The sequence below is a fragment of the Tachypleus tridentatus genome, chromosome 8 (genome assembly GCF_004210375.1).
Source record: "Tachypleus tridentatus isolate NWPU-2018 chromosome 8, ASM421037v1, whole genome shotgun sequence".
Taxonomy (NCBI): domain Eukaryota; kingdom Metazoa; phylum Arthropoda; class Merostomata; order Xiphosura; family Limulidae; genus Tachypleus; species Tachypleus tridentatus.
In genome coordinates, this window is record NC_134832.1 from 38950608 (window position 1) to 38967018 (window position 16411).

Genomic DNA, 16411 nt, shown 5'->3' on the forward strand with positions numbered 1-16411 from the left:
ATTGCCAGTTGCTATGGGTGTTGTTTATTGATACTTTTGATTTACATCTATCTACTGCTTTCATGAAGCTGTCTGATATTACTGTACAGTACCTGTCTATATCCAGGCTGCTAGTGGGTGTTGTGATAGGTTCATGTTGGAGAAACTCTATTAATGTTATCTCAGTGATGACGAGAAAACCCACTTGTAGAGAAAAATATATATGTAAAGACGTCTGGTTTCGGTTGAGAAAATATTTATGTAGAGGAGCGAACATCGTTTCGACTTTCTTCGGTCATCGTCATGTGAACCTGCATCTGGGAGTTATATTGGAGTTAATATTGATTAAATACTATTTTTTTTCAGTAAGACGATAAACCAATTTAAAACATAGAACACAACAAACTAGTAAACTCGAATTAAATTGAACTGGAGCACCGATAGATTCTGGCATAATTGAATTAGCGGTTGAACTTCAAATTCTTGTTACAATTTTCCAAGAGAAATATTTGTCGCTCGTTCAACACTGCGCTTTATTCACAGATATGACCGAACAGCATTTACCATCAAATTGGAGCAGTTTATAACTCAAGTGAATGTTGCATCACCCAGAAGGTGTTTTACAAACTTTAAGTTAATTAAAACCTAATTGACTTTGTTCGTGTCTTGTAGATAGTAGGCCACGCTTCCCATCGTAAAGGATGTTGTAAGATTGAATTCCAAGAATATTTTTGATTAAGCATAAATACACACAATAGACTATCTGCGCAATAAGTACTTATAACTATAAATTAGGAATGTTTAACAAAAGAAAGGAAGATTATTAAACGCATTTTTAATAACTTAATATATTTTACAGGCCCGGCATGGCCAAGCGTGTTAAGGCGTGCGACTCGTAATCTGAGGGTTGCGGGTTCGAATCCCCGTCGCACCAAACATGCTCGCCCTTTCAGCCGTGGGGGCCTTATAATGTGACGGTCAATTCCACTATTCGTTGGTAAAAGAGTAGCCCAAGAATTGGCGGTGGGTGGTGATGACTAGCTGCCTCCTCTCTAGTCTTACACTGCAAAATTAGGGACGGCTAGCGCAGATATCCCTTGAGTAGCTTTGCGCGAAATTGAAAACAAACAAACAAGCTGTGGAAACTGAGAGTATTTTATATATTGTATTTCTCTACTTCCAAGTCGATTGATGTGCAAACGTGATAGGACAAAGTGAAAAACAACTGAAGGTAAATCACAGATGAAACATCAAAATTTTATTAATATTTATATTTAGTACAACAGAATTTTTGTGTCTCTCTTTTGCTTTAATAACTGCAGACAGTCTTTCGGGCATTACTGCAACAAACTTAATCAAAGGTTCCTTTGAAATTTTACTCAAAATATATCTAATACATTCTCATAAAGGTTATTCGAAAGTAATTTTTGATTTGTCAAGTTGTAAATTTTTGATATATCAAATTGATCTATCAGATCTGCTTTCTTGAGTTCATATCTGGGTTCTGTAGGAGTCATTACATCATCTGAATGACACAAATAGCTTTTTCTTAGCTAAGTAATTTTTGCATAGGTTGGATTAGTGTATTAGTGTTGGATTAGGGTTATTATATTCTTGGTAGTAGAATCCTTTACTAATAACATGCAAACTATTGGGTACATCATGATGAATCAATTACTCCTTCTATTATGCAAATATCTTCTGTAACCTCAGCATAAAAACACCCCGTAACCATCACATTGCCTTCTCATGTTTCATGCTAGATGCTGTACCTTGAGGTAAGTATCTTTCATCGGGCGTATAACCTACCCTTTGGACCAGATATTTCTAACTTGGATTTATCCGTCCATAATACTCTTTTTTTCAATCACCAACATTTCCAGTTTGGTAATTTTTAGCAAATTTCAGACTTTTGATAATATTTGGAGATCGAAGTAAAGGTTTTTAACTGCTACATGACCAAACATTCCATTCTCGTTGACTCTCCTTGATAATGTAAAACTGGATAGTTTTCTGTCATCTGATACTTGCTTGTTTATCTAATTATTGTTAGTAGCAGTCTTCCTTCTGTTCTGCCTTTTCCTTTTCTATTTTCAAATTTACTTGTTTCAGTTTCATGATTTAAGATGTACTAAACAATGTCTGAGGAGCATTTCAAGTACCCAGCAATTTGTCAGAGTTCAACCAATATCACGTAAAGCTTTTGTGTGAACTCTCTGCTCTAATAACAATTCTCTACGCTTTTTGGGTCATAGCATAACAACAAAATTAATATATAATGTTCAACACTGTTTTTATCAAGGTTTATTTGTGGAATGTTATTAAACTGATTTCTTTTACAATATGCTGGTACCATATTATAACTCCCTGCAAGCTTCTTTATATATAGTTAAGAAATTACGCCAGGCACCATGACAGCTATTTTAGACCCTAAATTTGGTCAGTATATTCATTTAGGTAGATTGTTGTTGTTGTTTTGAATTAAGCACAAAATTACACAGTGGGTTATCTTTTTTCTGCCCATCACAGGTATCGAAACCCGGCCCGGATTCTAGTGTTGTAAGTCCACAGACATGCCGCTGTATAACTGATGGGGGCCATTTAGGCAGAACCTTCATGACATGCCCTTGGTAAAAGTATATGGGAATTCTAAAGCATGATAAGTATTTTCACCCTGGATGATTCAGTTGTAAATAAGGACAATTGAAGCGTTACCTTAATGTTGAAATTTACATTCTGTAATAACAGGAAAGAATTAGCCGCGTAAAATGGAGAGAATGAAAACATTTTCTCTTGTTCTAACGCTTTTGCACAGTGTTGTATATTCAAAGGTCAATGAAAAATTTGTATTAAAAAGATAATACAGTGTTGCGGTCAAACTCAAATTAAAGGACATGAGATGTTACAAAATCACCATAGCAATATAATATTTGATTATTCACACAAATGTTGGGTTTCATAATTTTATTTCTTAATGCTATCACCAAATTTCGTTTTTCAATTAAAATTGATTTGGTTTGAATTTCATGCAAAGCTACTCAACGTATACCTGCGCAACCCTTCCATAATTTAGCAGTGATAACGAAAGCGAAGGCAACTAGTCAACAGCAACTTCCGCGAACTCTTAGACTGCTGTTTTACTTACGAATAATGGGATTGATCATAATATTATTACGCCTCTAGAGCTAAAACGGCATCTTCAGTAACGAGGATTCGAACTCATAACTTGCAAGTTATATAAAGATCACCCTAACCACAAGATACTGTCAGGCCTCAGTGTAAATTCTTCCACAATGATATATGGTAAATTCGGAAATAAAACGTATTCTGTATTTCAAGTGGTAAACTTTCAGATGATACCAGGTAATAGTTACTTTATTTATCACCGAAGAGCATAGGGATAATGTTAGATTTTATATTCCCGTATATATATTGACCCTCAAAATATTCATTATTAACATGGATTTTCTTACTCTCCCGTCGATAAAGAATCAGATAATGTCTATAAAGTAGAATTAGATGGGGATAACAAAGAACTTTGTCCTCTCTAATTCGTGGCCTAACCGAATTTCTTCAAGCTCGTCTTATGTTTCTCAGTTTCGTAGCCATTTTTTATAACCCAACAGCTGTTGTGACCATTTGTATCTCACAGATTAATTCACATTGTTTCTCTTAAAACTAATTGATGAATCATTTTATTCTGTAATAATTTTTTTAACGAACAATGCTTAATGGTACATTTGTTTAGTCTCAACTACATACTATACAAAAAAAAACTAAAGGAAAAATTAACCGATAATTTAATAAAAGTAATTTCTTCTTTTATCAGCCTCCTGATGACTCAGCAATAAGCTGAGGGCTTATAACACTAAAATTCGATGCTCAATCCTGGTGGGCGGCAGAGCGCATAAAACAAACACACTGCGCAATTTTGCTCTTAAAACAACCAGCCTCTTAAACGATCTCTTTTTGTCCAAATCACATGAAATCTTTCTTGAAGATTTATGGTAAAAATTCTGATACAATCTGTTCCTTGAATTTACATTTATAGCAAAGATTTGTTTGCATAAACAAGAAAGAAAATTAATGATTAATGAATCTCGCTCATCTGTTTTGGAAATTTTGTTAGGACTGCTGTAGTTTTGCATTATAATCAACATGCTGCATTAGGCCAAGACGGATAACTAGAAATTACTATGTACGTTTATATTAGGTTGAGGAATAATTCGTGAGCGTTTTTTAAATAATTTCATTCAAGCATTACATGCAAGACTATACAATACTTCAATGCATGAACACATTACACCCAAAACATTTATTATGTTACTTTATTTCATGTAATACCTAGTTATATAGTATGCATTGTTGTAAACGAAATTGCAAGAAATTAAATGCGAAAAGCAGATGGTGTCGAAAATGCTCGATTTTGTCCACTTGACAGTCCATTTAATGAGCTGAAAATGAAAGCAAAAATTAAAGACATATGAAAATCAAACACACCATCTATTAGAGCAAACAATTATCTACCAAATGACATGAAATATTTTGCGAAAGCGTTTCATTTATGAATATATTTGTTTAACTTGAAAAAAACGCTCACGAATTATTCCTCAACCCAATACATTTAGTAATTAATTTTAGAAAACAATTACTAATATATTTATTTAATTACAGGTTGAAGAAGGCCGTTATATCTTTTACGTGTAAACTGAAGTGCAATTACACTAAAATTAGTTACTTAGAAGTAAAATAAAAATAATTACATATTTCAGTTAACCTCAGCAAATTAAGGAGTTTGATGCTTCTTCGTATTTTGTGTCAGTTTCTTCACCATATGACACAAGCTAGAAAATTATCAGAATTTCTTTAACCATAGTTGATTAACTCAAATTTAACGATTTTCTTCTATTTGTTGATGATGATTTGATGCTAGAATCAACGTATTTAAAAGAGGTAGTGATTGATAGAGAGTATCAACATAAAATCATAGTAAATATTGTAACAAACTTCAAATTTCTGAACATACTAGATAATAAAAAAGGGAAGTAAATAAAGAATATGTTTGTCCTATCTTTAACCATGGTCATTATAAATAGGTAATGTGTTTAGGCAAAATATGAACTGCTAAATAACATTTATTCTTCAATTAAAATTCATGTAATTTATTCTTTGAAATATAAAACTGAATTAAGGGATAAATGCGGTATATATATACAATTACACGTCTTGTGGTCAACGTTATATTGGACAAACATGGAAGAACTTAAAATGTGGAATAAAAGAACATCAGAATGCGGTGGATAAATTAAAAACGGGTGAATCAGTTTAGGCAGAACATGTGACTAATTCTACACGTTATTGACTGGGATAATATAAAAATACTTTTACAGGTAACGGAAAAACAAGACCTAAATATAAAAGAATATTTAGTAATTGTTAAAATAAATATTTAAGCCCGGAAGCCAGGGAAGTAATTTTTTTGTAAATCGTTGATGCTATAGCACTCTTGTAAAAACATGCTGATTATGGATGTATATAGGCGGCCCGACATGGCCCAGCGTGTTAAGGCGTTTGACTCGTAATCCGAGGGTCGCGGGTTCGAATCCCGGGCACACCAAACATGATCCCCTTTTCAGCCGTGGGGACGTTATAATGTTCGGTCAATCCCACTATTCGTTGGTAAAAGAGTAGCCAAGAGTTGGCGGTGGGTGGTGATGATTTGGACATTCTGTCATCTCTAACTGTTTAGATTTTCGCAAAGTAAACGTGCTTATTTAACAAGACGACTAGAATTTATAATAAAAAGTATAAGTGGTACAATAATTTCCGGTAGTTCTATATAAAGAAGGTGCAGTAAATCTAACATGTAAAATCACCGTGGCAAACAATGTACGAATAATTAGGCCTTAGTCGGTGACCATGTGACGAAAGAAACGTGTAACAATATGTACTTGTCGTCAAAGTAAAAAAGAATGATATTTATAAGATATATTGATCACTAAATCTTTGATCTGTAAAACCTTCTGAACGTAAGAAAGCAAGTGTTTTGTATAATACATCACGTGAGGTACTACACATAACATATTTTGACTCTTGATGTGACGATGTTCTTTTACGGTTTGGACAAATGTAGTGGATTTACGTAAAGTGAAAACTGTCTGTGTAATTATATGATGTGAAGGGACACGAACAACAACATGCAAGTGAGAACATGTCCTCACTTTAACATACAGCCTGAACTCGTGCAACCGGATAAAAAAAAAACATTTGGTGTAAAACAAGTGTTATCAGTGTGGGTGTCATCGTTTTACGTCAGAAAATGGACTGAACTGATACAAATATATCACGTGTATAGGTAAAGAAAACTGTTCATTGGCTTGATGTACGTTGTAATTCCAGTGGCATTATGGAGCAGATGTAATCTAGTTGTTGATGTGCTCGGACTAGGAAAAAACGAGATTGTCGATTTTCAGCCCACTACAATTAGAACACATTCACAATTTGGGGCGATATGGCGTTATAAGAATGAGGGCTCATATCTTACTGTTCGAGAATATCTTTCTATAGTCTATCAGTTGAACCTTAAGGAAACAATCATTTTTGTAACTTTGCACTACATAACAAATAAGCGTTCAAACAACGTGTAAAATCGTTTATAAGAGAGCTTGTCGAAAAATCAAGCTCAACCTTGCAATGTAAAAGTTATTACTTGTCTGCTAAAGGCATCATATGAGAAGTTATTTTCTAAGTAAGCAATTAGAAAATACCATCACTATAATGAGCAACTTCTCCTAACATAGACCTAAGATAGACGAAAACTAATCTTTCTGATATGAGAGACATGAAGTATATTGTAAACTAACTTAAAATGATAAATTTTCAACAACATTTATATTTATTATTCGTAATGTCATAAATAGCTTCGACACCTTATATTAAGTATCTTTAGAGAACTTACACATTTTGCTACACTCAAAATATTTCTTATATTTATTCGTAACAGCAAACAAAATTCTTTCAATTTTGTATAGGATTTGTTTGTTAAATTAGGGGGAAGGCAGCTAGTCATCACCACCCACCACCAACTCTTGGGCTACTCTTTTATCATCGAATAGTTGGATTGACCGTCATATTATAACGCCCCCACGGCTCAAAGGTCGAGCGTGTTTAGTGTGACCTGGATTTCAACCCGCGATCCTCAGATTACCAATCGAGTGCTTTAATTTCCTGGCCACGCCAGTCCCCTTTTGTATAGGAAAGAATTTATTTCATGTTCGTATGAAGTGGCTGTTATAGAATAAAAGGGTTGGAAAAGTTTCATTTCTGTTAGTTAAAATATACTTCGGTATATTTAAATTTTAACCTAAACTGCGTGCATAAAAGCCTACATAATAATATGCAGTGTGTTACGTATCATAATTTATCTTGGAAGAGTCACCGATACATTATTTTACATACGTTACGTATTACGATTTCAATTAGCTGGAAATTTTAATTTAGAAGTTAATTTAATTTCGATATCTACAACAATACAATTTATAATAATGGTTATTACAAATACTGATTTATGTGCAGAAGTTTTACAAATCTACCAACTACACTGAGTATTGTATCTGGTTTAGAATTCAATATTTGCCGACGGTCTAGGTTCATCACAAGCGAATTAATTATGAGTTGCTATTACTACACGTCGCTTAAGCTAGCTAGTTGTTTTTTATTGGTTTGCCTCACGCCACTTATAAGCTGACTTTTTAACGACTGAGATATTTAATGTACTTGTACAAATTTTGATGTTCGTTGTTAATTCATTGATGCTGAACAGTTTGTAATGTTCGAAATCTATAAACGTTCCTGGTCAAATTCTGTATTTTCCCTATTAATAAGCATTAATCACAATAATACCTTTCGAAGCTTGTAGTATACTGACTGTAGCTAACCAACAATATTTTATTACTGTCTCTCCGTCTGTTATGATGGCTAGCTTTTATGTTCGTTAGGCTAGACTATCGAAAATTCAACAGTATTCGAAAATACGCTAGTGTTTTCGTAAAACATATATTGTTGATTCCTACGCTCGAAAATCCTCTACAAATTTAGAGAACAGGCGACACTTGCGCAATACACATTTAACGATATACATTACATGCATTAAATTGAAACAAACGTAGATATTAAAATAAATATATAACAGTTAATCCGTTACAAGTACTGTTATAGAAAAGAGCTACGCACAACATAACTGCTTACTACTACGATCAACACCTTCAAAGTATTATCGTTCATTGAATATGATAGCATATATAATGTTACGAATACATTTTATTTAAACAGGTTTTCAATGAGATTATTTTATGAAAAAATATAATGATTAGTTTCTTTTTTATGTTTGGTTTTCACCTCTTTTACAAAATTATAACTTTATTTATCATAAAATAAATATAAAAATATGTTATTTTAAACAAAATAACTAATCAGTTCAGTAAAAATCATATTCCATACAAAAGGTTAGAACTATACTTTATTTCTCTCTTTTCGATCAAATTCACTAAATCTTTAATAATTTCGAATCCCCCATTGGTTCAGTGGTAAGTCTTATATCTTATTACGCTAAAGATTGGGTTTCGATTGTATAGTTTTGTGTTTAGTAATAAACACAACAAAAACTAATTTTGAAGTAAGCATAGAGCAGTAATAACATAAATGAAAAAATATATTTAAAAAAATTAAAAGTGTAGAAACAGGTGATCAAAAAATTGAGAAAACAAGGTAGGAATGACCATTGTGTAACAAATCTCACAAGAGAGCGTGTCCAACATCCTGTCTATGCCTACTTCGTTCATCCTCTCTATTTTGTAAACAATAAGCCAGACAGACTAAACTTATCAAACTTGATTATTCTAGAAATGACTAGAAGTTTCTGTGAACCGAATTATTGGTGGCAATATATGTACTGTAAAATTTATTTATATGACATAAAAAGAATCAGATATTTCTGTGAGCCCATAACTTATGTGTTTATTTTTTAATAACTTATCCCACCTTCTGCAATTGCATAAGAAAGATACAGGATTTCGTATGCACTAGCTATATAGATAGATTCAGATACAGAAATTTAAAAAAAATCCTAAGAGTGTTCTGTATATTGACATCATGAATTCGTTACTGTTTATAGAAAGTAGAAATATCATAGGCACACCTTTGTATGCACCCACAAGTTATATAATATAACGAATACAGAAAAATAGTTATGGACCAGATGTTGGGCACTCCCCGTTGTGAGGTTTTAGAAAGGAAGTTTTATCACACCCTTCGCACCTACTTTTTGTCACACCCATTCCTCCACTTTCTTTTTTAGAATGTTTTTCCGCTTGTTCTTCTTCTTGTTCCATAAAAGGTGACATGATCTTATCTGTGTATATCATCAATGTGGGTGTGCACCATGATATTACGCTACGTATCAAATACGTTATGAATGCAAACTTGTTTTAATTTACAATACATTTTATAAAGTCCTTACAAATGAGCGTAGCTTGTTTTTAGCCTCGATAGTGAAGTTTCTCTTTCGGCTATATGTAGATTGAGAAGACTGTTTTATACGACCACACCTACTCGGTATACAGAGGGAGTGAGCGGACATATGCATTTTAGATTGAGTCCCTATTTAAAGTATTACCTGATTTTTATATACAGAGAAGCGATAGCACTCGCACGTGGTCCCTGTGCTAGTGTTCTAGTCGGAGCACATAACTATGACAAATCTGGTTCTTACACAGAAGTGTTTAACGATGTCAGTTTGATTGAGAAATTTGTGGTTTTATGTATTCTGTGCGTATGTTCTGCTGACTTTCTCAAGTAATTTATGACTTGTAAGTCTTTAAATGGCTTGTTTATTATGAAATACGTTTGAATATCTATTATTTGTTTGTTAAAGATCTGTATGATTGTATTGCATGTATTGTGTATCCGCCCCATTCCTGCCATAATTACTATTGTACTTATGGTAATATTCCACGCGTTTAGGAGGCTACCATCAAAATACATTTTGAAAGTCTTGAACTTTGTTGTTTAGATAATTTTCAACTGGAATTTATCGAAATTGGCGTAGCACGGTCTGATGATTAAGGTGCAATCTTCGGGTTGTGTGTTCGAACACTCCTCTTCATACACGAATGCCAGTACGCATGAACAAAAAAATAACGCGTACTTTTACGCTAAAGGTGGCATTATAGTCATCTCATATATACCTATAAATTATATAGGAAAGTAGAAAGTAAAACAGTTGGTCTTTAATAAGAAAAAAGGTAACATTAAAGATTATTTCAAGATAAAATTCCCGTTTCGTACTGGTAAAACGTTTTAATTAAGATTTAAAATGATTATACAAGCAATCGTTTTCTTGTTTCATTTAAGAAATGATAAATAGAGTAAGTACTTGTCTCAGTTAAGAAATGATAGTTAGAGTAAGTTCTTGTCTCAGTTAAGAAATGATAGTTAGAGTAAGTACTTGTCTCAGTTAAGAAATGATAGTTAGGGTAAGTACTTGTCTCAGTTAAGAAATGATAGTTAGAGTAAGTACTTGATGTCCCACAACATATAGAATAGCGTGAATTAAGAACGATTTGTTTTTTTCTTTCTAATTTTCAATCTCTGATATTGGTTGTACGGTCAGATAATCGTTTAGGATAAAAAGCTTTTAAAGTAAGTTTTGGTAGATTTGTCTTTCTTAAGAAAGAAGTTTAGGCACCACAGTTCTTGACCAAATATGATTAAAGGTACGATAAGCAATTTTAGTTTGAAAACTGCTGTGAAAAATCTTAAAATTTCAAAAGGTGAGATTATTAAACAAAATTCACTGTATTACAAGCTACGTCGACAGACTTTTTTAACTTTCAAGGTACGTTTATTAGATATGGCTAACACTGAGCTAGTTTTATGTTTTGGAGATTCCAAAGATAAAAAACAATCAGTGGCACAACGTACGTCTACGGACTTATACTGCTAGAAATCGGGTTTCAATACCCATGATGGGCACAGCACAGGTAGCTCTTTGTGTAGCTTTCTGTTTAATAACAAACAACAACCAAGTATAAGTTAATCACACATATTTAATATTTTACACCACGAACTGCTATTACAAAACCAGGATAGGATAAGTATATTTTATACAAATAAACATCCTATATGACTTAAAACTGATACCATAGTATTTTATAGTTCAGTATATTGTTTTCATATTAGATAACCTCTACGATAGCTTTCAAATGCAAGTGTTGTTGTTTTTTTTCTAGGGAATTCTCACATTTCATATTTTTTACGCTGGGTTACCATTTATGTGATATTTACATTTCTTAATTCATGTTAAAGTGGCATGAGATTTTGTGGTATTTATAAAAAGAGACTAATATTTCAGCTATATGCGGAATTATTGTTTACAAGAAACAACAACGATTATTTCTCTATTAGCTTCAGATATTATTACATTTCTATTTTCCCTCTCTAGTCTCCTACTTTTTCTATTGAGGAATCCCTCCCCGGAATCTTTGTCGGCGAAGTGCGGTACGATCGTGAATCCTTACATTCCGATCAGCTGCTGAATTGTATAAACGACTGGGATTATCCGATTTTTGAACTCCAACAGCAGGCGGGAAATTGTATTCTTAGTCAGGTGTGGATTTACCGTTTAATATAATGTCCTTTAAAACCTTTGTAACAATGAAACAGTCCGTGTGTTTCGGGAAGTAGACGATATTTTTAATTCTCTTATGTAATTCACTATCCATCCAGCCTTAGGCTTTTCATACTTGATTATTTTCTTAAAAACACACAATTAGAAGTTTATATTCTAGTTAAGTGGAGCACCTGCTTAATGAGGTTTTCTAAACCTAAGGTAACTACTATAGGAAACGTTTTCTTGTAATAAGTTTTTTAGTTTTATGACTTAAGCCTGTATTTTCCTTTATGTACAAATCGAAATTCGATCCAATTAATATATTGAAATATATGGTTTTTATCTTAACAGTGCCTTAATGTACGTGTGTCCTATTGTTAAACGAAGTTTTTAGTCTATACTGTTTATAAGTTTTAAGTTCACACCTAAATATGTCTGCATACAATTATGTTTGGTATTAAAATTCCAAATAGTCTGAAACTGAGTTAAATTGTAATTTAGACTTAGAAGTTAATTTAATATTGATACGTTTCAAATCTATGATACTTGCCACTTGCAAGTATTTTTATTTTTTACTTTTATTTTTTAATACAAATATATTATAATATACAAACAATAACATAATTTAGAATGATGATGATTACAAATAATGATCTATATGCAAAAGTTTTACAAACAATATTAAGTCATTTCTCTGGTGTGGAACTTCCTTGATATCTTGTGGAGGGTTCATGATGAGCGAATTAATTTCGAGTTGATACAATTTATTTATCAGGGAGCTCTTCATTATTCTTTCTTCGCCGGCCACACGCCAAGTTATTTGACCAATGAAGTTATGTAATGTTTTCGTAGAAGTACTAATGTTCGATGTGAATCTGCTGAAGTTAAATGGTTTGTAATGTTCGAAATCTATAAATGTTCCTAGTTGAATATGATGTTTCCGGTTGATAAGCATTAATCACAGTTTTAGATTTTAGACTTACAGTACACCAACTACAACAAACCAATAACATATCATATATGTACTGGCTCTTGTCGCGTCATATTGAATGTATTTATAAGCTTGAAGAGATATTTTAGAAATTTCAGTTTAGGCAAAATATAGACGATACACTGGTGTTTTCATACACGAGTACATTATTGATTCTTACCCTCAGAATCTTCTACACTTTCAGCAGATAAGCGGAAATTCCGTAATATAAGTTTAACAGTAAACGTTATGTACATTTTTTAGGTATATATTTGACTTAAACAAGCATCAGTATTAAAATAGATATATAACATTAAATCCATCACAATACCTATATCAGATTCACAAGTGGTAGATACTGTAATTTTGTCATTCATAATTTTTATAATAACTTCTTCAATTTACTTTCTGTGTGACCTTATGTTTAACTACATATACATTTAAATCAAAAAGACATTGCATAGCAAAAAAAGTAATAATTTACATGTGTAAAATGGGAAGCTACGACTAAATGCCCGGCATGGCCTGGTGGTTAGGGTGCGGACTCGGATTCTGGTCACACCAAGTATGCTCTCGCTTTCAGCCACAAGGTAGTGATTAAATTACGATCAATCTCGCTTTTAGTTGGTAAAATAGTAGCCAAAAATAACGGAAAAATTGAACGGAACTGTATTAAGCCCTATTAGTCTGAGATAATTATCCAGACAAACAAAACGAATTTATAGAAAGCATTCGATCCATGTTGTGCATTTTTATTTTTCTGTTTCAAGGTTATCAAAGTATAACATTTAATTTTATAAAATGGTTCGCTTGAACATTTTGCTTTTTTTGCTTGGTGTTATACTTTTATGAGGGAATGTCTGACATTGAAATATCTGTGTTGGTAAAAAAACAAGCGTTAACTCAAAAACTTACGTTTACTATAGCATAATATTTCCTGGAAATTTCTCATTATTTAACACATCCTAATCCTTATTACCATATAGCATTTTTAAATGCCCTCAGTGAATTGTTACATCCAGCCTCTTTTTACATTGTTGCGTTCCCTAATGAAATGCATAAAGTTGCACACATATAATAAGTGTAATATAGTACTGCAATATAGTGTTTTTAAATGCCTTGCATGGACTTCACAATGTAGCCATTATTAAAGTATAGCATTTTCAAATACCTTCCGGGAATTTTCATACCATCGCTCTTATTACATTTTAGTTTTTTTTTTCTCATGATCTGCGTGAATCTCACACACTAGGCGTTATTACAATAAAGTAATTTTAGAATCGAATAACATCATGAACTTTTACACCTTTATATTAAGAAAATGAATGCTTAACTGTCAATGAAAGTAATCTACACACACACATATATATATATATATATAAAGTTAAAATTCTAGCTTTTTCCAGACAATAGTGTTTTTATTCCTTAGATATTATTTCATGCAGTTTTATTTTCAAACTTACAGTCGATAAGGAAAGCAGGAGTTATTCTAATTAATCAAAATGACGGTTTCTGACTGTTTTATCTGGTCAGCTGTACAGTGGTGATTTATTTCATCTGGCTCTTTTCTAACTCTTTAGATGTGTTACAAAGTTTTCTTGGAAGCTGGATTATTTCAAGCTTTTCGTATCCCCATAGAAGAGTTTCTTAATTATTTTCGAGCTTTGGAAATTGGCTATAAAGACAAGCCATGTAAGTATGGTTCTCATGTTACTGTCTCTATGTATGTATGTTTCTGTGTTTATTTTTAGGTTTTACTATCTTAACAATTCATAGACAAACGTTTTGTTGTTTATACCTGTTTTAGAATTTTTGTACAAAGGTGCACAAATGCTGTCTGCATACATCCGATCTTGATTTTTAATCGCTAGACACTATAGTATAACCACTTTACACCAGCGCCCGCTGTCAGCTTTTAATTTAATAATGGGATTTGACCATTAAGAGCACCAATGGTTCCAAACAGTATATTTATCGCGTTTTTAGAAACAACTTGTGAACCATGAATCCTTAGATTTCAATACGAATGTGCTCACCTCTAAGTCAAGTGCAACCATATCAAAGACTCATGTATTTATTTTTGCTGGTAACACTGTATACAATGTAATCGTTCTGCTTCCAGTGACACAGCGATACATCTGCGTACTCACACCGTTAAAAGCCGAGTTTCGATACCATGGTGAGCAGAGAACTGATAGACCCTTCTGTAGCTTTGTGATTAACTTCAAACAAACAAACAAGTAATCATCCCCGACTTGTGTACACTAGGGAGAAATGTATGGGTCATGAGTATTAGTTAACACTTTGAAATCAGATGTGACCGATTTTCACTATATCGTGGCCTGACAAGGACTGGTGTTTAGAGTGCTTAGTTCGCAATATGCGTGTCACGAGGTCAAGCCCCCATTCCACCAAACATGCTTGCCCTATCAGCTGTGTAGGCATTATAACATTACGGTTAATCCCACTATAGGTTGATAAAATAGTAGCCCACGAGTTGGCTTTAGGTGGTGATGACTAGATGCTTTCCCTCTAGTAGTAGGCTTGGCATGGCCTAGCGCGTTAAGGCGTGCACTTCGTAATCTGAGGGTCGCTGGTTCGCGCCCGAGTCGCGCCAAACATGCTCGCCCTCCCAGCCGTGGGGGCGTTATAGTGTGACGGTCAATCCCACTATTCGTTGGTAAAAGAGTAGCCCAAGAGTTGGCGGTGGGTGGTGATGACTAGCTGCCTTCCCTCTGGTCTTACACTGCTAAATTAGGGACGGCTAGCACAGATAGCCCTCGAGTAGCTTTGTGCGAAATTCCAAAACAAACAAACAAACAAAAAACCCTCTAGTAGTTTGTAGCTAAATAAGAGACGGCTAGTTCAAAACAAATCAAACAAAAACATATTGTATTGTAGCGAAGTTAAGTTGTTTCTGCGTAGCAGTCGAAACCGATAATTAACTACCCATTTCATTACGTATCCTCATATTGCATGTTAAGGTGTCCACGTTGAAACTGTATTGTGTTAAGAAAGTGCCTTACTCTCTCTTTCTAGTTTTTAGTGTAAAACATAATTTTCAAACCACAAAAAATAAAACTGTGAAGACAATATCTGTAAAAATGTTAAGCAGTTATGATAATTTTAGTTTATTACAATATAACGACGTCTTAAAAACAATTATTATTTATACTGGATTTTATCACTGAGTGATAACTTTTCTGAGTTTCAGTAATTGTATATAATAAAATAATAAACCTCAAAGAGAAAGTGGTGAAAATATGTTGCTAAAGCAAAGACTAAAACCGACTTCAAAAATAAGTGTTTTTCTTTTTCGTGCAGCCACAGACAAGTGGATGCCAATATTGAAATAAACAAACATACAAAAATGCAACTAACGAAATGATAACCAGTAGCCAGTACATTTTTTCATAATTCATGCTTTTAAATCCAGTTGTTAACTGCTTTGGAAAATTTATATAATCAAAATTTAGTTTGGATATAAAATTAGTAGGGGAAATATAGATTTCATTTATTGTGGCTGAATCACTATAAATCGACTATGCTTCATATTATATTAACAGATGCCTCTTAAACAATTTAATAGCAGTTTTTTTTCTAAAAATAATGAAAAATAATTATAAAATGTGCAATTACTCTAATCTCTTGGATTAGAGCATATATGCAATAAGGTTGTCTAGTGGTCCGTTTACAACTAACGATCTTTTGTCATTCATGCATTTTCTCACTAAGGACAATTATGTCGGTTGTATTTTTAAATGAGCACTCACTGCAATGCATTTTTGGCAACA

The 16411-nt window shown here is 33.0% G+C and overlaps 1 protein-coding gene across 2 annotated transcripts in view; it reads left to right on the top strand.

Annotated features, from left to right (window-relative positions):
* LOC143222208 (cGMP-inhibited 3',5'-cyclic phosphodiesterase 3A-like) overlaps positions 1-16411 on the top strand; it is a 247057-nt gene that overhangs the window by 203686 nt on the left and 26960 nt on the right. Inside the window, exons 5-6 of one of the 2 annotated variants that reach the window (XM_076448338.1) lie at positions 11480-11644; positions 14198-14309. In XM_076448338.1, coding sequence (XP_076304453.1) covers positions 11480-11644; positions 14198-14309 — 277 coding nt within the window. The remainder of the gene's footprint in view (positions 1-11479; positions 11645-14197; positions 14310-16411) is intronic. The other variant, XM_076448339.1, reaches the window with a different exon arrangement.